Source organism: Triturus cristatus, chromosome 1_2, assembly GCF_964204655.1.
Source record: "Triturus cristatus chromosome 1_2, aTriCri1.1, whole genome shotgun sequence".
In the NCBI taxonomy this organism is placed as follows: Eukaryota; Metazoa; Chordata; class Amphibia; order Caudata; family Salamandridae; genus Triturus; species Triturus cristatus.
In genome coordinates, this window is record NC_140580.1 from 154549813 (window position 1) to 154577478 (window position 27666).

General features: G+C 42.1%; 1 protein-coding gene across 3 annotated transcripts in view; it reads left to right on the plus strand.

Annotated features, from left to right (window-relative positions):
- The window catches only part of GPAM (glycerol-3-phosphate acyltransferase, mitochondrial), a 225049-nt gene that overhangs the window by 177299 nt on the left and 20084 nt on the right, over positions 1-27666 (plus strand). For all 3 annotated transcript variants that reach the window (XM_085603412.1, XM_085603411.1, XM_085603415.1), the window contains exons 15-17: positions 9156-9420; positions 14102-14241; positions 25976-26053. In XM_085603412.1, the coding sequence (XP_085459538.1) occupies positions 9156-9420; positions 14102-14241; positions 25976-26053 (483 nt within the window). The remainder of the gene's footprint in view (positions 1-9155; positions 9421-14101; positions 14242-25975; positions 26054-27666) is intronic.

Sequence of the window (27666 nt, forward strand, 5' to 3'; positions counted from 1 at the left end):
GATTCACATCAAAATCTATCTCCTTGCAGAACACCTTCCAGGAGTAGACAATTGGATTACAGACCTGCTCAGCAGACACAGGCAGTAAGTACACGAGTAGGAACTTCACCCCCAAAAATTGTGTTTTCCACAGATAGATCTGTTTGCCACAGTACACAATGCAAGATGCCCAAGCTTTGCATCCAGGTTTCCACACCCAGCATCCAAGGGCAATGCTCTATGGATGAATTGCTCGGAGATATTTGCTTACGCTTTTCCTCCCACTAATTCCATTACTGGTTAGGAAGCTCAGACAAACGTCCCTCACACTGATCTTAGTTACCCCCCACACGGGCTTGTCAACCTTGGTACACCACCCGGTTCCACATCAAAAGCTACATCTCACACCCTGTCTCCTCACTCAGAGCCATGGAGAAGTCAGACATCCAAATCCCAGAGAACTCAACCTATTGATTTGGCTTCTGAAGTCATAGTTTGGTTATTTACAGCTGCCACCAGTCTGTATGAATATTCCCAAAGAGGCTAGAAGAACTACTACTAGAGCATGTTATGCAGCAAAATGGAAACAGGTTGTTGTCTATTGTAACAACAACAATATCAATCCACTTGATGCTTCTGTACAGAACATAATTTGTTATCTGTTGCATTTACATCAATGTGGACTAGCTTACACATCCATTTGTTTACATCTAACAGCTGTAGCTGCATACTTGCAAAATAGACCGCACTTATCTCTGTTCAAAGTACCAGTGATTAAAGCCTTCATGGAAGGATTGAAAAGGGTGTTACCACCAAGAATTCCATCTGCTCCAGAGTGGAACTTATACATAGTCCTTACAAGGCTAATGGGTCGACCTTTTGAACCAATGCACAAATGTCAGTTACAGTTCCTATCATGGAAAGTTGCTTTCCTCATAGCAGTAACCTCACTAAGGAGAGTTGGTAAACTTCAGGCATTAACTATACAAGAGCCTTTATTTCAACTTCACAAAGATAGAGTGGTTCTTCGCACCAATCCTAAATTTCTCCCTAAAGTAGTTTCTGCTTTTCGTATCAATCAATCAGTTGTTACCTGTGTTCTTTCCTCAACCTGATTCTGTAGCAGAATGAGCCCTACACACACTTGATGTTAGACATGCTATACTTGACTACATAGAAAGAACTAAAGATGTTAGGAAAACAAAGCAACTATTTGTTGCTTTTTCTCCACCTCACAAGGGAAATCCTAAATCTAAGTCCGGTATTGCGAGATGGATTGTAAAATGTATCCAAACATGTTAGGTTAAACCAAAGAGAACTTTGTAAGTGCCCCCTAGAGTGCAGTCTACTCGCAAAATAGGGGCTACTGTGGCCTTCTTGGGAAATATTCCCTTAGCTTACAGCAACATGGTCTACACCGCACACATTCACCTAACACTATTGTGTAGATGTATTAGCAAGACAACAGGCAAATGTAGGTCAATCAGTCCTTAAAACTCTACTTCAAACAACTGCAACTGCTGCAGGTTAGCCAACGATTTGGGAGTTTACTGCTATGTGGTCTATACAAAGCATGTGATCTACAGCTCACATGCCTCGAACAGATAATGTTACTTACCCAATAAGCATCTGTTCTTGGCATGTGGAGCTGTAGATTCACAGGCGCCCACCCACCTCCCCGGTCTCCTGTAGTTGTTGTAGTTCTTAATTTACATTCATATGCATGGACATCTCTATTCTACACATACTAACTCCATTCTCACCCTCTGCGGGAAAACAATCTAACAATGGAGTCAATGCCCATGCGCACCATCACCGAAAGGAGGAGTCACCTACCTTGTGACTGGAAAGACTTCTTCGAACAAAGACAACTTGAAAATATCCGGACCCAACACTAGATGGCAAGACTATGCAAAGCATGTGAATCTACACTCTACATGCCAAGAACAGATGCTTACTGGGTAAGTAACATTATCCTTCTCCCATAGTGACCCATGTTATGAGATTTTTAGCCTAAAATGTTGTAAGTGTTGAACTTTTTTGTATGGGGAAAACAGTAAGTATAAAGCCAAGTAAAGTCTTACTTAAACCGTGCATTCTCACAATTCACGGAAATTAAGACTTTTCTTGGCTTTACTATATCCCTAGGTGTGGTATCTAGGCATACCATCCCCAGTACTCAATGTAATCAGAAAGTTATCTAATAGTATCCTAAAAGTAATTACTGTGTAATCTAAACTGCTTTTTGAAACTATACCAACCTGTAATAACTGCAGATCCATTCCCAATTGCATTTCTATGTAAAGGTTTACAATTGAAAGTATATTTTACCTACCTGTGCCAAGTCCTGCTTGTTTCTAGAAATAAATACAAGTATACCTTTTTTATACTTACCCAATTGGTCTGGATTTTCTCTTTGAGTATGTGCAATCTCTCCTTGAGTGAGTGAATACAATAAATGCCTAACACACCCTGTGGATAAGCAGAACTGCTTGCCCACTGCACCATGAAGAGAGCTGTTAGTACTTACCTAATTTATCTTCTGCTATACCTCTGTGTACTCCCTGGACTCTGTGCACGCTATACCATACTTTGGTAAAGTATATGCAGAGCCAGCTTCCTACAACGGGGATGATTCAAATTGTTTGCCATGCAATTTGTGAGCGCCCACAAACCTCTGAGGTTGGGGACATTCACAAACCCCCATCTTGCACCCTGGGAATGGTTTGAGATGTGCTGCAGCAAAGAGTGGAGTAAATCCTTCTATGGTTGGACACCTCTGAACCTCGTGTTTTTTTCTGTTTTTGTTTTTTTTATGGAAATGGATGCGCAGTTGTACAGCAGGGGGGCCTTTTACTTCAGTGCCTATTTTTAACTAGGACACCTATCATCCTACGACTAACACAGCTTTCCGGGCCTTTTACTGCTAGTGTTTTACATTCAAAAAGCAAGAAATCTGCACCAGTTTTATTACTAATTTTAAGTGTGGAGATGTGCTGCTTCTTTGTAAATCGTGCCATTTGACTCTTCATTTGTGGCATTTATCCGATATGTGGCTCATCATAATGATAACTATTATAATATAACACGTTGGCTGCAATGTTGATTCCCCTTTCGTTTGCAGTTGATAGTTCAGATAGTCCTGAACTGTTGCAGAATGTGTTAACCAAGGAAAAGGCAGGATGGAATTTATTTCCTGGCAGGTCTCTTGAAAAGACAAGTGACAGCAATGAAAAACTTCCTCCATGCAAAAGCATTTTTTGTCTAAGGCGCATAGTTCTTGTTTCAGTTATATCTGATAGAACCATCTAGCCGCAGATTCCTTACCTTTGAATTTCCCAGGCATCAAACTAGATCAGGAAGATTTTTCTTCTAGCAATACCCCTGCTTGCTGGTAGGAGGTGTTGGTCGGGTCCGCGTGACTTTGTGGTGTCATCCGCGATGGAATTGATGTCCACGTCGCCTAAGTAGGCGCCCCCTCGGTGCGCTGACGTCCGTTCTTTTCTTTCCGCGCAAGTCAAGTATTGATCCGTGAAGAGAGCTGTCCTCTGTCACTTTTTGACAGGATTTATTTCTACTTTTGTCAACACATTTTGGTGTGTAGGTTCCATGACTAGAAATACTTCAGGGTTCAAGCCGTGCGGCACCTGTCACCGCACCACGCTGGTGATGGATCCGCATTTGGTTTGTCTCTGGTGTCTAGAGCGCGACCACGAAGTCTTTGACAGAGCGGTCCCTAAAGTGGCTTGCGGCCCTGTCATGGTCCCAGTCGAGAAGGCGGCTAGGCACCACTCCAGGAGTCCTAAATCCTCTTCGTACCACTCGACATTGTCGAGGCATTCAGGTACGAGGCACAAAAAACACAAGAAGTCTAAGTGTGCTTCTCGGTGTTTAAGGCCTTTTTCTGTAGAACCTGCGCTGGCTCCGGATTTCTCTGATTTCCCTGGAGCCAGAACGACCCCCACCCTACTTAGAGAATTTTATCAGGCCATACATCTCATTTTTGGGAGGCTTGCCCCACATCTGCGCCTTCCTGTCCCGATGTGTCAGAGAGGGCTTCACTTCATTGCGACCATTTCACCCCCCCTTCACCCCACCAAGGGTGCCAGCCACATTGGGATTTCTGACGACCTGGAGCCGTTACTGCATCAACCGATATTCTGAAGGAGCTACACCCTCCCCTTTGAGCCCACCCCTCTCTCCATGCCTCCATCCTAGGACTGGCTGATTGATGATCATCTAATTGTACGCCGCTAGGAAATCGTGACTCTCGTGGCCAAGGGAGCCATAGAGAGGTTTCTGGCGCCAGAAGTAGGCTGTGGTTGCTATTCCGCTACTTTCTGGTCCGTGAAAAGGACAAGGCCCTTCGTCCTATCCTTGACCTTCGAGCGCTCAACTACTTCCTCCGAAAGGACAAATTCAGAATGCTCATACAAGCTCAGGTCCTGTATGCCCTGGACCTGGGAGACTGGATGGTAGCATAGAATTTGCAGGATGCCTATTTCCACATTGCTGTGCTGCCTGCCCATAAGCGCTACCTGAAGTTTATGGTGGGCCACAAGCATTTTGAGTTTTCACACCCCTTTGGCCTTGCTAGCGCCCCTCAGCTGTTAACCAAGGTGATAGCGGTGGTCGCAACTCATCTGCGCAGACAAGAGTGTCAGTCTTCCCCTATCTTGATGACTGGCTTTTGAAGGCAGGCTTGCCCCAGGCTGTTGTCTCTCACTACCAGACTATGGCGAACTACCTGCATTCACTGCGGTTCATTGTCATCGTGCCGAAGTCAAACTTGACTCCCTCTCAGATGCTTCGTTTCATCGGAGCAGTTCTGGACACAGTCAGTTTTGGGCGTATCCACCTGAGCTGAGAGTCTAGGATATTCAGACTATGATATTGATATTTCAACCTCTATCCTGGATTTCATTGAGAATGGCTCCGAGGCTGCTGGGCCTCATGGCCTCATGGCCTCCTGCATTCTGCTAGTGACACATGTCAGATGGCATATGCAGGCTCTGCAGCGGGTCCTGAAGTTCCCATGGGCGCAGCATCAGAGTAATCTTTCAGACATGTTCAAGATCTCGAAGGGAACTGCACAAGACCTGCAGTGGTGGCTGACGAACCGCGATTGATTCAGAGGCAGACCTCTCTCCCTTCCCCAACCATATCTCACATTAGTGACAGATGTGTCGCTCCTGGGATGGGACGGGAGAGGTGGAGATCAGAGGACTCTGGTCTCTGGCGGAATCCGGACTCCATACCTACTTGCTGGATCTTCGTGCAATCCAACTGGCATTGAAAGCTTTTCACTCTCCATCAAAGGAAGGCCAGTGCAGGCGTTCACGGACAACACCACTGCCATGTGATACTGCAACAAACAGGGCGGGGTGGTGTTGTGGACTCTTTGTTAAGAGGCCTTACGTCTCTGGAAATGGCTGGAACAGCAGGCCATATCCCTGGTGGTTCAACACCCGACAGGTTCTCTGAGCTCCAAGGCGGACAAACTTAGCCGTTGATGCCTAGCGGATCACAAATGTTGTCTCCATCTGAAGGTGGAGAAAGGTCTCTTTCATCCGTGAGGAGAGCCTTGGTTAGATCGGTTTGCCTCCGCCCAGAACATGCAATGTCAGAAGTTTTGCACGCTGGAGTTTCCAAGGCAGCTCTTGCTCTGAGACTCTTCATCTTGAGTGGAGTTCAGGCCCCTGTACGCCTTTCCGCCCTCACCACTCCTGCCCAGAGTTGTCACGATCAGGAACGTCTGGGTCAAAGTTATCCTTGTGGCTTCGGATTGGGCATGGAGAGTTTGGTATGCAAAGCTCCTGCAAATGAGCATTAAGACATAGATCAGGCTGCCCCATTGGAAGGATTTTCTGTCGCAGCAGTAGGGGAGGGTTCTTCACCCGAACTTGTCAACTCTACGCCTTCTTGCGTGGAGATTAAGTGGCAGCAATTGACAGCTTTTTACCTTCCTCCCAAAGTGTGCAATGTTAGTCTGGCAGCCAGGCGTCCCTCCATGGAGGCCTGTATACGCCTGCCGGTGGAAGAAATTTGTGTTCTGTTGTACACAATAGACTATTGACCCTCTTTCAGCTTCCCTTTCTGAAGTTGTACTTTATATTTGACCCTTGCCCAGCAGTACTCTGCTCAGGGCACCCTGAAAGGGTATTTGTCTGCTTTGTATGCGTTCCTTAGGCTGCCAGACCAACCCTCCTTATTGTGAATAGATGCCTAAAAGGTCTTGTACATATGTTTCCATCTTCCCCCTTCATTATGCCTCAGTGGGACCTTAATTTGGTTCTCACCTTCCTCATGTGTGCTCCTTCCGAGCCCCTGAGCAATTGTCCCCTCTGGCTCCTCACCATTAAACAGCCAATTTAGTAGCCATCGCATCTGCCAGGAGGGTGAGTGAACTGCAGGCTCTGTTGTCATAGCCCCCTTCTTGACAATATTCCCTGACAAATTGGTGTACTTTCAGACACCTTCATACAAGGGTGACACTTTCGGAAGCATCACCCTTCCGAAAGTGGTGACACCTTTTCATGTGGGACAGTCAGTCACCTTGCCCACTTTTTCAGCATCCCTCTAAGGAAGAGGAGCAACTCCATCATCTGGATCCTAAAAGAGCATTGCTGTTCTACCTTGACTGCACTAAAGATTTCTGTGTGGACAACCAACTCTTCGTTGGGTATGTTGGTGTGACGAAAGGTCGGGCGGTGCAGAAATGGACCATCTCTCGATAGGTCATTCTCTGCATCAAGATCTGCTATGCTTTAGTGAAAAAGCAGCCTCCTGAAGACTTAAGACCTCTTTCCACCAGAGCTCAAGCTGCAACCACTGCTCTAGCACGTGGAGTTCCAGTCTTGGACATCTGCCAGGCAGCGATGTGGACGTCTCTGCAGACGTTCACCAAACATTACTGCCTGGACACTCATGTCCACAGGGATGGGCACTTCGCCCATTCTGTCCTGCAGGATTTTTAGTTTAGTGTCGGCAGCCCTCCACCAGGGATGGTATTGCTTTGCTATCTATTCAAAGTTAAGGAATCTGCGACTAGAGGTCTCTTTCAGATGGATAAGTTACTTACCTTTGGTAACGCCTTATCTGGTAGAGACATGATCTAGCTATAGATTCCTTACTGACCCACCCATCCTCCCCGCATTGGATCCAGTCTGATGCCTGGGAAATTCAAAGTTAAGGAATCTGTGGCTAGATCATGTCTCCTAACAGATAAGGCGTTATCGAAGGTAAGTAGCTTGTCAATTACTTCAGAATTAATCTCGTCAAGTTTGCCCCCAATTGATACTTGTTCCATCTTCCAAATAACCTGTCCCACATGCAAGGCCCACTCAGTAGTACGTAATCTTAAAATCCCTGGTAAACTGCACAGCAAAGAACTACTTCTAGACATCCCCACCTTCAAAAAAAGACCTGACCCTCAGAAAATCCCTCTTTGAATGCTCCAAGAGAATCTGCAACAGTCTTCGCTCAGCTCTTCGAAGTGTGCCTTTCCTAATTTTATATAATGTAAGGAGCTGAAGTCTGTACTCTTGAAATACCATCTCTTTATAGAAGCGTAATCCTTCACCACTAGTTAGGCCCAAATATGCTCTAAGGATCTTCTAATGCTTGAACTCGTACATTCCTTTCCTCTGAATTCCATAGTGTGCTCCTCTGAACTAGCCCTCCTTCTAATGCAGATTTGTCTTATCTTTTGCAAAAAGCACCCATTTCTCACATCATCTTAATTATGTATTACCCCTTCAAATTCTATATAATATTCTAATTTATACAATTCAGCTAGTAAAATCTATACCCTACCCTCCTACATCTCCACTCCGTAGCCTCCTCTCATCTCACTGTTGAACAACTGTTTATTTGATTCACATAATGATCCCTGCCGACCTTCCCCATCTCTTCCCCTCCCAGCCTCATGTATTGCCCTCCCAGCCTCATCCCTTCTCCTCCCAACCTCATCCCAGCACACAGATTCAGTACCTTATTGGTATTCTATTCTGACCAGTTTGATTCTCTTCACGATAGGCATGTCTCTCACCCTTGAGTTTTATGCCTGCATTTCTCATTTCCCCCCTCTCTTCTTCTATCTCCTTGTCAATAAAGCCACCAATTGACAGCCTTCTTAACCCTCCCACCTTTACTTTTTGTGAACTTTCTTAGAAAATAATTGAGCTTCTTGACCCACAATAAGCGGCTGCATGCGGCACGCTTCATCCTACTTGATCTCACGTGGTGTACCTCCAGAATCTTTGATCCTTCTTCATTCTTGTTGTCCCACAATTACATGTAAAGATGTATGTTGCATGGCATGTATGATAACCATGCAGTCATCAGTACTACTCTCTCTTTAACCAAAGGACACGGGTTTGCTTTGCGTACAGGCTTCTGTTTCCCTCTAGGACCTGGTAGAAAAACACATCATATACTAAACCTTACATCCTTCCAAGGAAAATCAAGTAGCTTGTTATCATAAAGTTGCATTATGTATCATAAAATGAAGACATAGATAAATGGTATTGTTAGTATTAAGATTCACAGCCCTTTTAAGGCATGTGGTTAATGCACAACTGTTTCTTCCAACAACAGCTTTCTCCCCTATCCATACTTTGTGTGTTCAGTTCCACGACTCCTATTAATTTGTTATTTTCCTCTTTGTGGATAAATAATACATTGTAATAGTGTGGTGAAAGAATGCAACATGGTTTGATGGTGACATCAAATGGGTGAATGGAATCGGTGCAGACTGTCTTGCATGTCATTGTCATTTTGGATAGATCTAAAATACTTTTGAGCCTGACATTGCTTTTGTATATGTTGTGAGGTGACAGCTTAATTTGGGGGTTGCTGCGCATGTATTTGTAAGTTAGATGATTGATAGTTTTAATTTATTTTAGTTTTTATAATGACGTAAGGTGTTTAAAGTGCAATCAGAATGCATGCGTAGAACAGTTTGCTTTAGTGGGAAGTTTTCGGGTTGCATAGTTAAGTATAGACCTAATGCTTTAAAGATGTGGCTTGATTTAAAAACATGAACTATAAATAACACTGATTATTCATAGGCCAGATGGGAATTCACTTTGTGGTATGCAACATGTACATCAATGTTGATGATTGATTGAAAGCAGACATTTTTGCGTGATTCGTTTGTGTCTTTCTTTGTGCAGGGAGTAGATTTGTCCACATTGGTGGAGGACTTCTTTTCCATGAAGGAGGAGGTTTTGGCCCGTGACTTTGATCTGGGATTTTCAGGAAATTCTGAAGATGTGGTCATGCATGCTATTCACTTGTTGGGGAACTCCGTGAATATTACCAACACCAGCCAGAACAATGAGTTCTTCATCTCCCCAAGCCTTACTATTCCAGCTGTCTTCGAACTCAATTTCTACAGCAACGGGGTCCTGCACGTGTTCCTCCTGGAAGCCATTATTGGTATGTTCGAGGATTGAACAGAGGAAGCTATTTTTAACACAATGCATACTAATGCTGTTCGATTTGAAGGTACAATTTGTGTTTGTACCCATGTACTTGCACTGTGGGTAGATTTTGGAACCCTGACTAGAACTGTGCACTGAGTGAGGGACTGAAATATTCCATTGCCTTCGTGTTGTAAATGCTGAATCCACATTTCTTTCCAGTGCCCCTGACCTGTATTGGTGCCACAGCCCCAATAGCCAGCAGAGATTAAGTGGAAGATTTTTTTACGGAGCTTGCAACACCTCCACAGTTAACTTAGATATTACATGTTTATCAAATTAGAAAAGACAGATAAGCAATGAACTGATATTCTGCGATATTTATTTGCCTTACAGAATGGTACTTCTGTCAAGTTGTACACATTAACCACATTCACAAAAACAGTAACAACATTCTCAGTAATTTATAGAATGCTATCTAGCTTCCTCTAATTCCTGGTTTGGTGTAAGACCTCAGAGCTCCCCTCTCGTTATGCGTAGAAGTTGGGTCATCTCCACAATTTATATTGTGAAGTGCAATTTACTGGCTAAAGGCCAGTGCCATTTATTGGCCCCTCTCCCTACTAGTTTGAACATTCATCATCTGGAGCCAAATAGTACACAGAAATTTGCTGTTAGTGATGCACATAATAAACTGGTATTTGACATCAGTGGAGGAATAATGAATGTACCCCTTGGTAGCAACACTCCTTCCTACTCATTATCCTTGAAGCCTAATTAGGTCTTCCACTTCTTCATGGAAGTTCAGGGTCTACCCAGGAAGCGCTTTCTCATGGTCTTCTTGTCAACCGTAAATTCACATCCATTTAGCTAGTGGTAAGAAAATGTGTCTTAAGTCATAAGACACAGTTTCGGGGTGTCTCTTTATGAGAAGCTGGGAGGAGATCCCAAGGCATTTTGAAATTGGACAAATTCAAGCCATTCATTAACAGCTTTAGGGGAGCCTAGATTCTTTTCACTTTTTCTCCATGTGAGCTGGATGACATTTTGTCTGGTTAGCTTTCTCCTCATATGCAATTCAGCATAGGCATACCTTTCCAGCATTCTACTAAGTGCCCAACTAGACTTTGCAGCCAATTACATATTTGAACATATAAGAACCAAAGAAAGTTGAGCACCAACTAGGAAAGCAAAGCCTCTGTGCTGTGAAATTGAAATATGAGTTCTTTAGCTTGGAACAAACTAGAGCATCTAGGCAAAGTGAGTCTTTCTGACAGTGCAGGCCATTAATGATGTATTTCAAGTACTACTGTGTTAATGTTTGAGATTAAAGCCTTATTTACAGTGTTGAGGTTCCTTATTTTTACCTTGGTTTAGCATGCCTCGAAACCATGCAACTTTGCAAGTGACAACACCACTGGGTTGAAATCTCTTTTGTTCCATAGCGTTTGGTGTTACAGTTAAACCTGGAATGGGCTTAACAGTATTTTGTCCTAATGACTGCAAATTACATGAGATAAACCTATTTGTGTCATTTGATTTAGAAGAAGCAGTGGGAAAATTCTGAAGTGATCCACTGAGTCCCGCAAGGGAAATAGGACTCCGAAGAAACAGCGTCTTGATGTCTATAGTCGCACACAAAGAAAGGGCCAAATGTACCAAGATTGCATTTGAAAGAAGCATTTGCAATGTGTGCTGCAAATCACTTCTGATTTTATGAACCAACCTATATACTAATAGGTCAATTTGCAAAATAAGGAATCACAGGGTTGCAGAACGATTTGCCAAATTAATATTCATTACTCAAGTCTCATTTAGGTATCTCCAGTTGGATACAGTGACAGGAATGGTAGCCTACAAGGGACAGCAGGCCATCATCCCTGTGTTTGCATTTCAAAATGGAAAACCTTTAAAAAAAAAAGACAACCAAAGAAAGCAGTTGGATTTTCTTAAAAGAATCTGGCTGTTTAAATAAATATCAGTTTTGAAAAACTTCAGTGAGAGTTGGCAGTGGTCCTGTGAAGCTGCCTCTCTAATTTCCAACGGGGAGGGTGTACAAGGAGGGCACCTCCCCTCCCTTGCAAATCAGTTATCACCGTAACTTGGAAGTCAGTAACTTATTAATGGTTTGCAACTGGCTTTGTGGCCACAAACCATTGATGCATACCTTATTGAGTCACAGTTTGGAAAGAAAGCAGAAGCACACCTTTCCCACAAGGAGCACTCAGCCTTTAGTTCCTTCAAAGTAATTTGTTTGCCACATTATCATATCAGCTCATTTTTGTACCATTCCGGTTTGTGAGGAATCCCCTTTTTCATGTTTTTCTTCATTATATAAAATAGTTACTTTTTGTTTTGCTTGTTTTCATTCATTTGGTCAGTCAGATTCTTTGTGCCTTACACAACTCATGGGCACTCACGCAATCCTCAGCAAGCAGCAAGCATTGAAGCGGTCAGTGGAAATGCATAATTCAGTTAACACTACGAGCTCACTGAAATGTTAGGGCCTTCTTTTTAGGATTTGACTTTGAATGGCTGGTGATGTTAAAGGTTGAAGGCTTACTCTTTAGTGCAAAATAGGTCCAGTTTAGGCCGCATTGATATCGCAATCAATAGATTGTCCAAGAAGGGGTATTCTTTTCATGAATATGAAAAGAAATTGACTTTTACTACTAAGCAAGCACCCGATTTAATTTTAACATGTACTTTGGCTCTTAGCTTACTTTACATCATCTAGTAAATATATTTAAAAACACATTTTTGCTCAGCAGGAGGGGAGTGCATGCAGAAACATCAGGCTTGCAATTACTCAAGAATTTAACCTAGTCTGATTTCATCATATATGAGGTCTGTTGCATGTTTGGGATCTCACAGGGGAGTTTAAGGTCTCTCCAAAATCTGGCCTGCCAGCCGGTCTTTGTAGAAGTGTGAGAAGTTGCAGTTTATTTTCCACAACATAGTGCTCAGGTCGGTTGATATTGAGCCGGCATTCAGCTGTTCAAACAATCTGGCTTAACCTATGTAGAGCACACAGCACCAGCAGATCGCGTCTGCAGAGTACCGCTGATGGAAATTCACAATGGCCTAAACGACCGTCACAGGAGCGCAGTGGGAGACAGCCTCATCTTTGAATCTTTAAGTAGTCTCTTCCGCAGGTACACCTCGGTTACATTTGCAGGAGGCTACCAGGAGTGATAGGCCACCACATGTAACACACAGGTCTCATGTCTTCTAGGTGCAAGGGCTCACAGTGGTGATTAGAAACTTCATGGGTGGCCTTCCGAGGGCCACAAGTAAACCTTGCATACGAGGTATTTCGTGGAGCGCACGATTTGTATCTCGTGCAGTTTTTCTTCACACAGGTGTGAGGACTGTCTTCAAGTTAAAAGGTGACAACTTGCTATGCAAGGGGGTGCAGTATTATCCAGTCCTAAGGATGGTTGGCATTTCAACATGTCCAGTGGATTTCAGTTGGTCCCAACCATTTTGAGAAAGAAAGCCAATCCTTTCAGAGTGCATTTCTTCATTCAGGTAGCCACCTCTCAAGGGCAACCATTTGTGGATGAAACTGGCACATTCCCTAATGTGTTGCAAGTAGATGGTTCCGATCCCAAGCAGAGAACTCAGGATGCAATGGTGGGTTAATAGCCCATCTTTTGTGTAAGGTGTAAGCCAGAAGTGCTAAACCTGCGGTCCATGAACCCCTGGAGTTTGCAGCTGTTTAGAAAATTAAATAAGATGAATAGAGCAGCACAGTTACAACAAACAGGAACTAGTATTAGCCATTGGTGGCCTCAACAGAAGCACAGTAATGTGCTGGCCAAAAGCATGCATTATGAGCAAAAAAGTCAAAGTAATATGCTAGAGTCTAGCATTTCACGTAGTCTTTTAGAACTAAAAGCAGATCTTAAAACTTCAATTTCCCATGGAAATCAATATTTTTCGTTTTGTATTTGTGAACTAATTGAAAGTTCATAATGTCTGTATTTTTTTGATTGTCTGGGTTGTGTACTTGTTTCTATATTTTGGTGAATTGGATTGAGGATAAATTGTAGAAATTACTCTGTCTTCCCCAGATTCTAGTTATGATTTGGCGTGGCGATGCAGTAATCAAAAGGTTTAGAGCCACTGGTGACAGCCACTGTGCAAGGATTTGGCCTGGCCAAATGGTTTCAGTACCTCAAACAATACCTTGATCTGCTGAAACCGGTCCTTTGTTTCATCCAGAGCATAAACAATCCTTGCCGGCAACATTATTGAATTAAAACTCAGACTGTGTGCTTGTCCTGCCAATGAATTTCTGAGTAAGGGGATTTAAAGGAGGAGCACGTGGAGATATGATGAAAAGGTGAGGCAGCAAACTGATGCGATCATTCTGCAACCTTAGGGCTAACATATAGTCTGTTGTCCATTTATGAGCTACTGCATGAGTTTGACAGAAGTACTAGTATGTGAGGTTCAGGCTGGGCACTTTCTTAGCAGGTAACACGTCCTAGTCCGTGCAGTGGTCTCTTGCACCCAAAAGCATACTGGCTCAGCAAGGTCCTTAAAATGTGGTGCTGGTGGTCACATGGAATTTGCACCAAAGCCTTTCAACCCTACACATTAATTGTTGTACACGCGATGTCTGTTGTTCCATTCTGGAAGGACTGCTTAAGAGAATAATTTACTTAATTGTGTTCCATGCTCTGCTGCAGCCTGCAGTCTTCATGCCGAAGAGAGTAAAAGCTACAATGATGGGTCTCGTAACGCCTCCCAAGGCATCAGCCAGGAAGGTCTCATACGCACTGCGGCTAGCCTATGCTACCTACTTTCTAATGAAAGCATCATCTCACTGGTGAGTTCAGTGGTTCATGGTTCTACAATTATATATTGTTTTCTTCGTATCTAAAATAGAAGTCAAAGTGCTAATATTTACAAAAAAAAAACAGTAGTCCAATTTGTTAGTAATTTTGTAGGTAGTTAAATCAGAGCAGTTAGTGGGGTAAATAGGATTTTTACACTACTCTTTAACGCTGCACATCAAGGTATTTTATCATAACTTCTCTAATGTCAGCAGATCTTGATCCTCTCCCCATTGAACGATCTATAGTTTTGACAAGAAACTGCAGACGAAGGGTTCAGTAGTCTAATTTGAGACTGCATGAGAAATACATTCTGTGACAGTACACAATCTGGCAACACCACTGCAGTTATCAGAAATGTAGACCTCCTTTTATTGGAGACTATTTGTTAGTCTTGTACTACATTCTTAATGAATGGTGGTTTATCTTCAGCTCTTTCCTAAATTCTTGCAAAGTATTTCAGATTGCAAGCATGTGTTTTAAGTCTACTTTCTGCTCCCGTACCCGATTCATTTATTTGATTTCCCTTAATTTATGTTGATTTTGCCAGTGTATAACACATTAACAAACTGAGACGTCTTAAAACTCAGTAGCTGATTTCTTTCTAGACTCGGTATCGCGTTTTTTGTTTTTTACATTTATTTGTAATAGTGACTAAGAATAACTATTGACACATGTACAATAAAAATATTGATCTGTATCTACAGAAACACCAGAACAGTAGTAATTTATCAGTGGGATGCAGCAAAAATAAAAGGGAACAAGCACTGGTAAATGCATTAGGTTTCGCCTATGTGACTAATAATAAGCAGTTATTTTTGTAAGTTGTAGCTTACTGAGTAGTTGTACAATATAAGTTACTGAAAGTCTTTTAAAGTGTTATGACTTGTTTATGTATAAAAAACATTTTATTGTGCTGTTACTAGTGGTTTAGTGCGGGTAAGTAATAGAAAAATTTCGAAAAATGAAAGAGGGTAATAATAGAATTAATTGATATGATACCAATATTATGTGTTTAGAGGAGTTCTGACTACTTTTTTGCCCTATGCCACTGCACCTGCTGTACAGTTAAAATCATTCCCCTAGTGCCTGCAAGATAACTGCACTTGTGACTGCCTATTCAGTAGTAAAATATAGCAATATTTGGTGTTTAGAGGGGTTCCTAGAGCTTTTGGCCCTGATGTCACTGCACCATTGAGATCATGACCCTAGTGGCTGCAAGGTAACTGCACGTGTGACTGCTTATTTAGTTGTTAAATATAACAATATTTGGTGTTTAGTGCAGTTATGATAACTTTTGGCCCTGTGCAACTGCACCTGCTGCACCATTTAAATCAAGTCCTTTTCAACTGCACGGTAAGTGCAATTGTGACTGGACTGCCTGTTTACTGTTAAAACATAGCAATATTAGGTGTTAGAGGAGTTCTGACAACTTTTTGTCCCAGGGCCACTGCACCTGCTCCACCATTCACATCATGAACCTAGTGCCTAAAAGATAACTTCACTTGAGACTCCCTGTTTAGTTGTAAAATATAGCAATAATGTGTGTTTTGTGGGGGTGCCCGGAGCTTTTGGGCCTGATGCTACTGCACCTGCTTCACCATTCAAATCATGACCCTGTTGCCTTCAAGTTAACTGCACTTGTGACTGCCTGTTTAGTTTTACATCTTAGCAATAATCTGTGTTTAGTGGGGTTCCTAGATCTTTTGGCCCTGGTGCCACTGCACCATTCAAATATAGTCTCTTTAAACTGCAACGTAACTGCAATTGTGACTGCCTATTTAGTAGTAAAGTATAGCAATATTATGTGTTTAGAGGAGTTCTGACAACGTTTGGGCCCGGTGCTACTGCACCTGCTGCACCATTCACATCATGACCCTGTTGTCTGCAAGGTAACTGCCCTTGTGGCTGCCTGTTTAATAGTAAAATATAGCATAGCTCTTGTATATTAACTTTATTTTTAACCTGTAATGTTTATTACAACATTTAGAATTTGATCATAATGATCAAAAATGATGTTGAAAAAAACCAATCCGATAATGTCTACAAAGTGCAAAAAAGGTACTAAGGCATAAACAGGAAATGCCACAAATGTACTAAGGCTAAAGCATCTGCTTACAGTTAAGGAATGAAAAGCAAGCATTCTAGCATACGGTTAGAAGCTTTTTGCCTTTTGCATGGGAAGAGATCTTAGCTTGACAATGAATGGGGCTTAAACAGTGTGAACAGCTTTAGTAGTATTGTAAATGTGTGCAGCAGGGGAAGGTAACAAAAAATGAATTCCACACAAAAGCATATGAACACAGTAATTTGGCAATGGGAACTGATTTTAAGATATATTAAATGCAAGAGTTCACGCTGGCGAAACCTAAAAAGGAGCGAGAAAAAGAGAAAGGCACAAAAAAGTGAGAATAAAAACCTAGTTTTCTTTCAAATTCTTTTTTTTTTTTTTTTAAATTCCGCAATCTGGAAAATCTTTGACCTTTGCATAGTAGAATTTACATTGACAATTTATTTTTCACTATATAATCATTCCACAGCAGAAAATCAGGAAGGGAAGCTTTTGTTGGCAGTAGCAGTTTTTGAAGTAGGGAATTAAATTCAACATTCTCACTTATTTTTAACCGTAATGTTCATGTGGTTAAGTGGCAACCTTCTCTCCACAGTTTTTAATATTTGATTAGCTATAGCGCCCCAAAATGTTTGGAAGAGTGGGCATTAGTTAAAGATTTGGAGCCGTTCTGCCTAGATATTGCAACCTTCGCAACATCATATATTACAGTCCCTATGTATTCAAGATGGAAAAAGTAGAGCCTGACTGCAGAAATGAAATGTTCGACCAGTGTTTGCCCATGCTTCTGCTGTCCAAGGTAATTTCCAGCCTGACCACATTTATAGGGATTTTTCTTCCTCCGAAAAAAAACACCCCATGCTCTCGTCTGACTTTCCTGACTTCGCCTACCACTTATTTTCTACCTCTTAGCTGTGGGCCTTCATGCTAGGCAATCTGAAAATCTGCGTTGATGCCCCTACAAATTCATACAGCCAGAGCATCTTTGGAGAAATGAATGCTCGTGGCTTCGCAAAATTGGTTGAATTCCCTACTTACTCCAGAGGACAGCTGCCTTAATGAATATGAGACGTTATTTCGCATGCCATTACTTCGCATGCTTTTACTACGCGGTTATTACTTCGCAATAACCGTTACTACGCAAGTTTTTACTTTGCATACCATTACAATGAAAGTGTTATGGTATGTGAAGTAAAAACTTACCTAGTAATAATAATTGTATGCGGAATAACGTGTCATACTACACTTAACCCTAAAACTCTACACTACACATCACTAACACACAACACTACCCTTAACCTTAAAACACTAACCCCCCGACACTACACTAAACCCTAAAACACTACCCTAGACTTCACTAACCCACAACACTACCCTAAACCCTAAATCACTAAGCCCACAACACTACTCTAAACCCTAAAACACTAACCCCACGACACTACACTAAACCCTAAAACACAACCCTAGACTACACTAACCCACAACACTACCCTAAACCAATAACCCCCCGACACTACACTAAACCCTAAAACACTAACCTAGACTTCAATAACCCACAACACTACCCTAAAACACTAACCCAACGACACTTCACTAAACCATAATACACTACAGAAGTACACAACCCTGCACTACCCTACACAGCCCCTTCACAGCCCCACTTACCTCTTAACACACGTGGTTCATATCTTCTCCCCTTCATGCTTCCACCGGCTTCCTCCGTCAGACTCTCTTTGCAAATGTCCGTCGTGACTAGTACCCACCCCCTACGCATGCGTTGTACAATGCATGCGATGCAACAGCATGCCTACTAAAGGGACGCGTTGTTACATCGCATGCGTACTAACGCTTGCGTAGTAACGGTACGCGAAGAAATGTCCGTGTACTAGTGGATGTTTCCCGCCTTAATATGTTGTTCTCCACAATTCATGTTCTCCACCTTCAAAGAATCCAGAGCTTATTCTGGTCCGAGCACTTCTAATCAAATTCTTCCATAAATGTCAACTCTTCACAGATCCAGGGCACCCCACTAAATGTAGAAATTTGAGTAAACTGTAATCCGAAAACTTCACTTAATTCCTCCTGGATTCATGTGACCTACACTAGAAGCTTCCAGGAAATCCCACCACACCTAAAAACAATAGTTAAAACTGCACTTGATACATTGGCCTCTATTTCAACTCTTAAGCCAAGCCCTTTAAAGGTGAGCAATTGGTTCATGGAAAACCTCTGAAAATTAAAGTAGTAATTTACAACATTGGTAAAAAGATGGAAACATCCAACCTCCTGTCCCATTCCACCTCTATTACAGTACGTAAATCAGCTTGCGCTATAGCTTATAAGTAATTCTTCCAGGTTCACATCACTAAGGCTGATAAGTCAATCACAGTATTGGTCTGTATTAATCATGTATCCTTCATCAGTAAAATCAATTCTCTAGGATCAAGCATTTAGCCCACCAACCCAGGACCCAGGTGCCACACATGACAGCATCTTCATGTCCAACCCCTTTTTGTGTATTCACTCTAGTAACTGATGTTGATGCAAAAAATCTAATTGTCCTTCGCAATATTGTACATGTCATGGGATTTCTGTAATGCCACATTTGTTGCAATGCATCTCACCAGACTGTTACTACACATTACCAGGCCAATCAGCTACACCTCAACTGTTTGTCTCAAAAATGCCGCCGTCACTTGTATAGTTAAGAAACTTTCTGCATATCTGTTAATCATTTCAGTTTTAGACCCCTTTCAAGGCTACCCTGTGCACACAAAGGATATTTCCTCTGTCAACTGTCTCCACATCTAGAATCGAATGGATTTCTAAGTGACCGTAAGTCTGAAACCAGACAGTCCGGGAACTAATATAACTCTAATAAATATAATAGAATAACTAACTATTCAGCATCCAAAAGAGCCTTGATTTTATTAGACATCTTAGCCTAATTGACCAAGGGGTGATCTTCAACAGACGTAGGCAACAGTATTCAGTTTCACAATGCTCTCATAGATTACCTCCTTCCTACAATATTTACATGACTTTGCTTACCTACGCAATTTCCTAACACATGTATATGGATGATATACAGCTCCATCTTAATGAACTATATGACTTTGGAAACATTTCAAAGATGTACCAAATAGAATCAAAATCTGTATTAATCTCGGCGGTCAGTCGTAGACCGCAAGGTGTTGAGTCCCCGATATGTTGTCTAGAGGGTTTCAGTTGGGAGTCCTTTTTTCCAATTTGAACAGCCCATGGACGCCTGGGTAAATTTTTTTAATTGGTGTGGCTTGCGTCCCATTTCCTTCAACGCGAGTCAATCCGCCGTGTATGTAGCTCCACGGCTCACTGGAAAATTTGGTGATCAAGGACTCCCAACTGAAACCCTCTAGACAACATATCGGGGACTCAACGACTTGCGGTCTACGACTGACCGCCGAGATTAATACAGATTTTGATTCTATATGAAGCTTAGATCGGCTGATCTAGCGACATCATTGAGCTTTCTGGTCCTGAGAGAACCCCGGACTTGGAGGGGTTTGAAACGCCTCGACCTTGTTGTGGCCAATTTTGTGTACATAATATGAAAATAATTGAAAAATGTTGTGACTTTTTGAATTTATTCTTTTTTGGCCTGTAGTGTAATTGTATTTTTAATTGGGTATTGTTTTGAAAACTTTGAAAAATGGGTAGGGTGTTGGGCTGCCGGAAGGTGTGGGGAGTGGGAGTAGTGGATGACTGTGAAAGTATGTCCGAAAAGGTCGGATGGTATGGGTGTGGAAGTGAATTGACGGTGGGTGGAGGAATGCTCTAAAAGGAGATTTATTGTGGTGTGGTGAGATTAAAGGTTTTTAAAAAAAAAAAAAAGATTGTAATGGTATTGAATTATGTCCATAGGATTCATATATGTGATTATGATGATGAATACATTCTGATTAACTCATATGAAAACAGAGGTTCCGTGGTTAAATTGTTTCACTTCAATGTGCTGCCGTTGACATGTGAATTGTGTATCAGTACTGGCATTTTGTTGTTTATTGTTGAACTGGGGCTCTGCCTTACTGATTGGAGTCCAAACCCTTCCTTGTTTTTTGGTCTGTTTATTCTGGGCATGCCACTTACATTCCCAATACATTTGTCTGGCAGTTCCAGAGCCTAGAATTTGCAATGTAGACTTAAAGCCAATCAACACCATCTGCCCAATAAGGACTGATGGGTGCAGAACAGTATCTGTGGATAGCAGAGTTGTGCTAGGGCAGTTCTCAAATCGACTACCAGACAGGAAACATTGAGTTCCTATTCATATAGTCAGAGTAGGCTTTGGCCCATCCCTTGCTTATAATTGGATGGCTTGTTTAGCAATCTCAGTAGTCTGCTCTCGATTTGATGACTATCTTGTATTTGTCCCACCTAGGAGCATTTTGGTTTTGCAGTGTTCTGTTTCGATGAGTTGTATCCTTCCAACACATTCTTGAGCGAAAATTTTAAAAGATGTTATAAGCTCTCAATGAAGAGCATACGTGCTCTCTCCCCTACGTGGTCTGATTTCACTCTCAGGGTTTTTTTTTGTGTTTTTATTAATGTTGGAACTGCCCGGCAGCTGCAAAAGGCGATCAAGCTGCTTGCTTTCTTTTATTTGGATTAGGATTTCTTTTTTAAACATACCAATTTACCATTCTAACATGGCCGTCTATCAATTCAATGTAAGCTTTATTCAGTTCTTTGAATGAAAACCATAAAAGCAAAAGCAAGATACAAAAAAACCATAAAAGCAAAAGCGAGATACAAAAAAAAAAAACGCCAATATTAAAATATGCTAAGCATACTCAATACGAAAAAATACACACATAATTTAAAACATGAAGCATAAATTGCAATAAATACATCTTAAAAGGGTATATAGAAAAGAGTTTATATATAAATCCGGTCCAGTTTTTTAAAAAAACAGCCGTTACCAGACAGATTGGATGATTAATCACCGTTTATTCTCAGTCTAATAGCAGTTATCAGGAAACAGCCACATTAAAAACAATTTCTTCCAAAAGCATTTGTTGGTACAAAAGGGCCAATTTTTATTGAGAGAAATTCATTCTTTTTAACAACGGAATAATGTATGTTTTCCTTGGAACATCATAAAATTTACAAACCATCGGGGAATGCATGGTGTCCTGTGAAGGCAATTTGTCGTAGCCGCAAGATAAAGTGGATGGCCCCTGTATCCCCCGCTCCTCCCTTTAGGGGGAAGTGGGGCGGGGGGAGCGAGATCTAAGGCAAAATACATTTTCTTTTGCTGATTTAGATCAGTCCTAAGAATTCCCTCTAGAGAGCCAAACAGCTCACTCCTACCTAGGCTCTGAGAAATATCCTTAATATACTTGAGCCAGGGGATGCGGCTGATCAAGGGACATGCAGTCTTTTAAAATCTCCTTGTTCAGATTGGCCTCAGGCCTAGTCCAAATGTATAACCATAGAGAAAGGGAGTGAAATGCTGTAACGTCTGTTATGTAGCAGACGCCCAGTTCCTCAAGAATAGACAATGTGGGGGCGCTGCACGAGATGCACAAGACACGTCTCCGAAAGTAGTTTTCTACGGTCTGTAGTTTAGCCTGATTGACATACCCCCAGACTTCTCTCCCATAAACTGCCTTAGAAATGCATTTTGCCTAATACATCTGTCATAAGGCCTTGACATCTTCCTAGTCTTAAGGCTAAACTAAACACAGCAGCATTTACCCATGTAAATTCTTCCTTTTTCCTGCTCACAAGAGGGCGCCAACACAGTGACATGTCAAGAAACAAACCCATCTTTGAGAGGACACTAGACCCCAGGATAAACCTACATGACTTAGTCGTGCGAGGACTAACCACCACCACAATTTTTTTTTTTACACTAACCAATTAATCCAGATTCTCCATGAAGTTTGTGAAAGAATTCAGTAAGGACAGTAATCCCCTGGCAGTTTAAGCCTTAATGACCGCATTGTCCACATATAAGAGCACCAGTAGACACCAAGCATCCACATGTGGGCAATCTACTTTGGTGTCAATCAAGGCCTGCTCCGATGTGTTAATGTACAAGTTAAATAGAAACGGGGCCAGGATGCAGCCCTGTTGTGGCCCTCTTTTAATGCGAAAACTTCGTGAAATTCAAGGTCTTTTGAATAACGTACAGAGGCCATAGTGTTTATGTGCTGAGCTCTTAAAAAGAGGACAATGTTGAGATCCACCCCCATAAATGTCATAATCTGCAAAAGTTGTTCTCCGTTTACTCGGTCAAACGCCGAGGAAAGATCTATAAACCCCAAATTGATTGTACTAGGGAGGAAAATTGTATATTTACCGAAGACAAAGAGGTTCAAGCACTGATCCACTGTTGACCTCCTGGAACGAGATCCATACTTCACTAATGAAAGAATCTTTTTCCTTGGTCCACTTCCCTAATATATCCAGGAGCATTCGCCCTTCTACCTTCTAACTCACGACCGAATCAAGCAGCGAGATGGGCCTGTAACATTAAGGGTTGTTCCTGCCCCGCTTTTTGAAGACTGGGACAATGATAGAAGACGCCCATAACTGCGGAGGTCCCTCTCTTACCATCACATTGATAGGAGAGGTCATGACTGAGGCCCATACCTCAAAATCACAAGTATATGTGTCTGAGGGGATTTTCCGTTGGGTCCAGTGGCCTTACTCTGTTAGGACAGATATACCCTTCTTAACTTCCGCTAAGGATAAAACCAAGTTTGTCTTTCTATGTCGTCTAGCTTAAGCAGAGACACATTGCCCAGGACAACAACTAAAGTCTAGCTTCTTGTGGTAAGTTAGGGTTAGCTGTAGTAGATTGAGAGGGCATCGACTCGATCTAGGGGTGTTTACTAATTCCGCTGTCTTTGTGCCTTGAAAAGTGCCATGTGGACGAGCAGCTCCCTCTGCCCCTGGACCGAATAACTCCTGAGGCACCTCTGTCAGGGCAGGCCTGCATGTTAACGGATGAGAGTGGACTGGGTGTAATAGACGAAGTATTACCCTGTACAACCTACGACTTGACTGGCCTTTCGCCTGCCGCCATTTGACAAGACCTCTGGATGATACCGACAGGGAGGTGGGTCAGGGCAAGGGTGGGAATGCTTTCTCTCACGGATTGCACTAATTGTTCCAACTAAATTGCAGCCAACCGATCCCAAATCTGTTCCAACCTAGTGTCCAGGGCAGTGATCAAAGTGTCATTAAAAGAATCCAATAAAATTTCTGTCGTATTTTTTCCCTGGGCAGGCAGATCTTTCACCTTGGGTGACTGGATAGTATTAACCCTGGTGTGTTTCTATTTGCTACTCGCCTCCTGTCTCTTTCTTCTAACTCAATCACAACAAGTGTACGGTAGCTCCACAAAAAAGAAGAAAAGATAGAATGTTTCCCAAATTCTGGGGATACAAGTCCAAGTCCCAGAGTATGGATGTCCCCGAATTCCTGTCAGAAAATGAAGGAAGACCATTCTTATGGAAGATTAAGCCTCACACACACATGTCTTGCCTCATCCTCAGCAACCTCTCCTCACCGGGGTAGGATAATACCACCTGTGCGGACTCGACCTCCTGACAGACCCTGACAAGAGGTAGTTCTTGATCTAAAACTACTAGACAGAGACTGGATCCAGATTAAATAAAAATACCTGGAGGTTCCCCGGTCTAACACCTTTAATGGTGGGGACCTTGGGTATGTCAAAAAACCGAAATGAGACGATAAATTTAAGGACAGGGGCTCAAATTGTCACTTTTAAGCCAACCTGTTTCTGCCCTAAAGTGTAGCCTTAACAGGTCAGGGGCATTCTTCAGGTCTGTAGATCTCAAACTTTCTCCGAAGGGCTAATCGCTAGCACACAAACCAGGTGAGTCCTACCTGGTTGCTGAAGGAATATTAACCCTAGATTTTTCGGGGGTACCAGCATCGAGGTCTGGCAACGGAGCGATGCCCTTTATAGTCACACATACATGAAAAGGTCCATCGCGTGATTACAACCAAGCATGTCCGCTCCCAGTAGCTTTCTTTTCCAATGCTGCCCTTTTGTCTTTGTTAGGGACCACCAAAACTTCTGGTCCAGAGAAATGGTAGGAAGTACTGGGCATAGATGAAAAAAAAGCCACGGATGGGTGGGTCAGATAGGTGACCCTCTATCCAACAGACTCACTACTGTCCCCATATCTGAATCTGAGGAACCAGGCAGGTTCCAGAGGCACCAAGGAAATTGAAGAGGAGAGAGAGATGCAACATTTCAGCAACTCAATCTCCTTATCAGTTACACCCATTGCACGTGTCGAAAATGCATCCACGGTTTTATTGGAGTGGGGCTTGGAGGCAGGTACTGGTACTCTTTGTTTCCCAATAGGCGTATAGGCAGCAGCAAACTTGGTGTGACATAATAATATACCGGGGTTATGCTTAGGGCAACTAGATATATCAGTGTGTCAGTGGGTCCTGCATAGTCAAGCTGATCAATCGATTACTCCCCGTAGAGTGATGGTCCAAAGAGAAGAGGTTATGACCCCCCGAAGAGTCAAAGACAGAATATCTTTTCGAGTAACGTTAATTTAATAGCCTCGCTGCTTGTGACCCACTCACATTAAGTTAGCAATGTACTTTTATGCCACAACTAAACAAATCTTAAAAACTGTTGAGGTGTACCTCCGAGTGTTGGCGATGACTTGTGGCTTTTTCCAGGAGAGGATGGCCAAAGCTTTGAGGACCCTGATCCCACAGGGGAAGCAGTGAGACACCCAGGTTTGTAGCAACTGGAGTGAGCAGCTAGTAAAATCCTCAACATGCCAATGCCTCTCCTCCTCTAAGACAGCAGGTATTGTGGGACAAAGAGTTCCCAGTGAAGCTCACAATCCACCAGACGTCCCGTGGTACATGGTGGGCGCTTTTCAGCACGTGTTGGGGACTGGTCACAGCCCCGTCCTCCTCTCCGAAAGCAGGCAGCAGGAAGTGTAGGACAGAGTCCCCAGTGAGCTGCACAATTCGCCAAACGTTCCCATGGCCGTCTGTCATATGTGAACAGTAAATTACAAATAAATACTATTAGTTGAGACGCATTAATGTGCATGTTTCATAAATACATGTGTGCATCGGCGGCAATCTTGCAATTAGATTTCTTTCATACTAAACCTATTTCAAGATTGCCTGCCATGCATGTGCCTGTGTCTTGACTCAAGTGCCCACATGCCATTGGCAAAAAGCACAGCCTTTTGGAGCTGAGACCTATTATTTTACTTGCTTTTCTAATAATAATTTGACTTTGCTGTAAATTTGTATTTGTTTTATTTTTTTATTATATTAGGGTTAACTATTTACTCTGCACAGATGATAATGATTTGATACCTAGTTTACTTATTAATTGTTGCTTTAAAAGCAATCTCCTTGTTTACACAATATCTACTTAGCTGGACTAAAAGTTTGTTTCATATGCCTTAGTATTTTTGTGAGGTTTAGCTTACTGTTGCTAACGCTGCATTTTCAGTGTTTATTGGCAATTTAGGATTTTTCAGCAGGCATTTGTTAACTCAGATTTCTCGAGCATGTGAAAGAGTGCATCAGTTGTTCAAGAATATGTTTCGGATTGTTTAGGTTGATTTCTCTTTTTTTTTTGTTTTTAGCCCTGTCAGATGTTTTACCAGGTGTGCCATGAAGCTGTGGAAAGGTTTGTGAAGTACGGCATACTGCTAGTGGCGGAGGTAAGTCTCTGCTCACATTGCTGAGTCATATTTACGAGATCTCCAATGTACAATTCTAATTAATCTTTTTCTTCACCCTCTTACGACTACAATGTAGTCCTTTCACAGCGTTCTAACCTATGTATTTTCAAGCAGCGCTTGGTACCTTAATATTGCCATTTCACAGTGTTATGAATTTGTATGCCTGTTATCCTACTCAGTGGCCTCAATTTAGCAATCTTCAAAGAGTGAAAGAATAGTTTGGATGTACCAAGAATTGACTTTCACACAAATCTACACTTTGAATGATCAGCCCATTATAGAGGTTTTAGTCTGCCTACTCCCCCTCATCACAGCGAACTGTAGGAGATGTTGATGTGATGACATGAGTTCATAAGGGATCCATTCACCATTTTCGAATGGACTTAAGACTTCCTCCTCTTGTCTTCCAAGAATAAGGTGCCAGAACTTTTGATCTTTTATCAGGGTTGGAAAACCTGGTTGGTGCCATCATGTTAGCCTGCCTGGTGTGAAGGCTATAGCTTTTGCACCATTTAGGTCCTGTTATGTAATGTTCGTGCACGTTAGTTTATTGTTTTTGCTTTTAAAAATACTGCCTTGCTTTTAGAGCATGAAATGGAAAGTTGTTTCGCAGATCAGAATACATTGTTCTTCAGGCCCACCGTTCCAGGCGAGTACTTTTAAAGAACAAGTTAACCTGAATATCATAGCGAGATGTTGTTGTATATTATAAATGTCTATAACCTACCTACTGTAATATCTTTGTAACCAACCAATGCTGACTTCGATCTAACCAGTAGTAAAATATAACACAAGTCAGTTTGACCAGCCTGTATTGTTATGATTTGCAAAAGACATGATACCCATGAATTCCACATGGATATCCAACTGCTCAGCTGTTTCAATAAGAATTTTATGGGGAGATCAGATAAGTAGTATTCCAGTGTGTAAGAGAAATGGGGAGTTGGGAAATTGGAGGGGCTAAACATGAGAATGAGACCAATTGATTTTGAAATAAAGATCTGTATCGGTTCTCTTGATGGTGCCCACTTGAGTAAGTGTACCCAACGTTAATTTCCAGCGTGCCAGTTTGCGAACAGCATTCATTTTGCAAGTGAAATAGTTTTTTTCTATGAGGCACAATAGACCCATATCAATACATGTGCAACCTAGGCTCTCGCTCTGCTCAAATATTACTTGCGACTATCACAGGCTTCATTGTTCCTGAAATGTGACTACTATAACCAGTTCTTTATTCGCTTTTAAATTCTAAAAGCGTTCTACGTTGTAAGCAAGAGGACAATCACATTAAAGCTTTCCATTTAGGTTCAGTGCCATTTCCATCAATGCGACTGGTCTAAAATGGGGCCAGTTCCACGTCCTTTCCAAGCACCACCACTGTAGTAGTAGTAGTAGTAGTAGTTGTAGTAGTAACTAGCATTGTGTATGCATAAGTCTGACATGCACTGCTGGAATCCTCGCCCTTCTGGCATCCTGTTCGTGCAATGCACGCTCATTTTCGCTACTGAAAATGTTGCACATGCTAATCTACAGATATTTTAATGAATGGTGTTTTTTTTTTTATATTTGAATAGTACTCACCCACAGCTGGG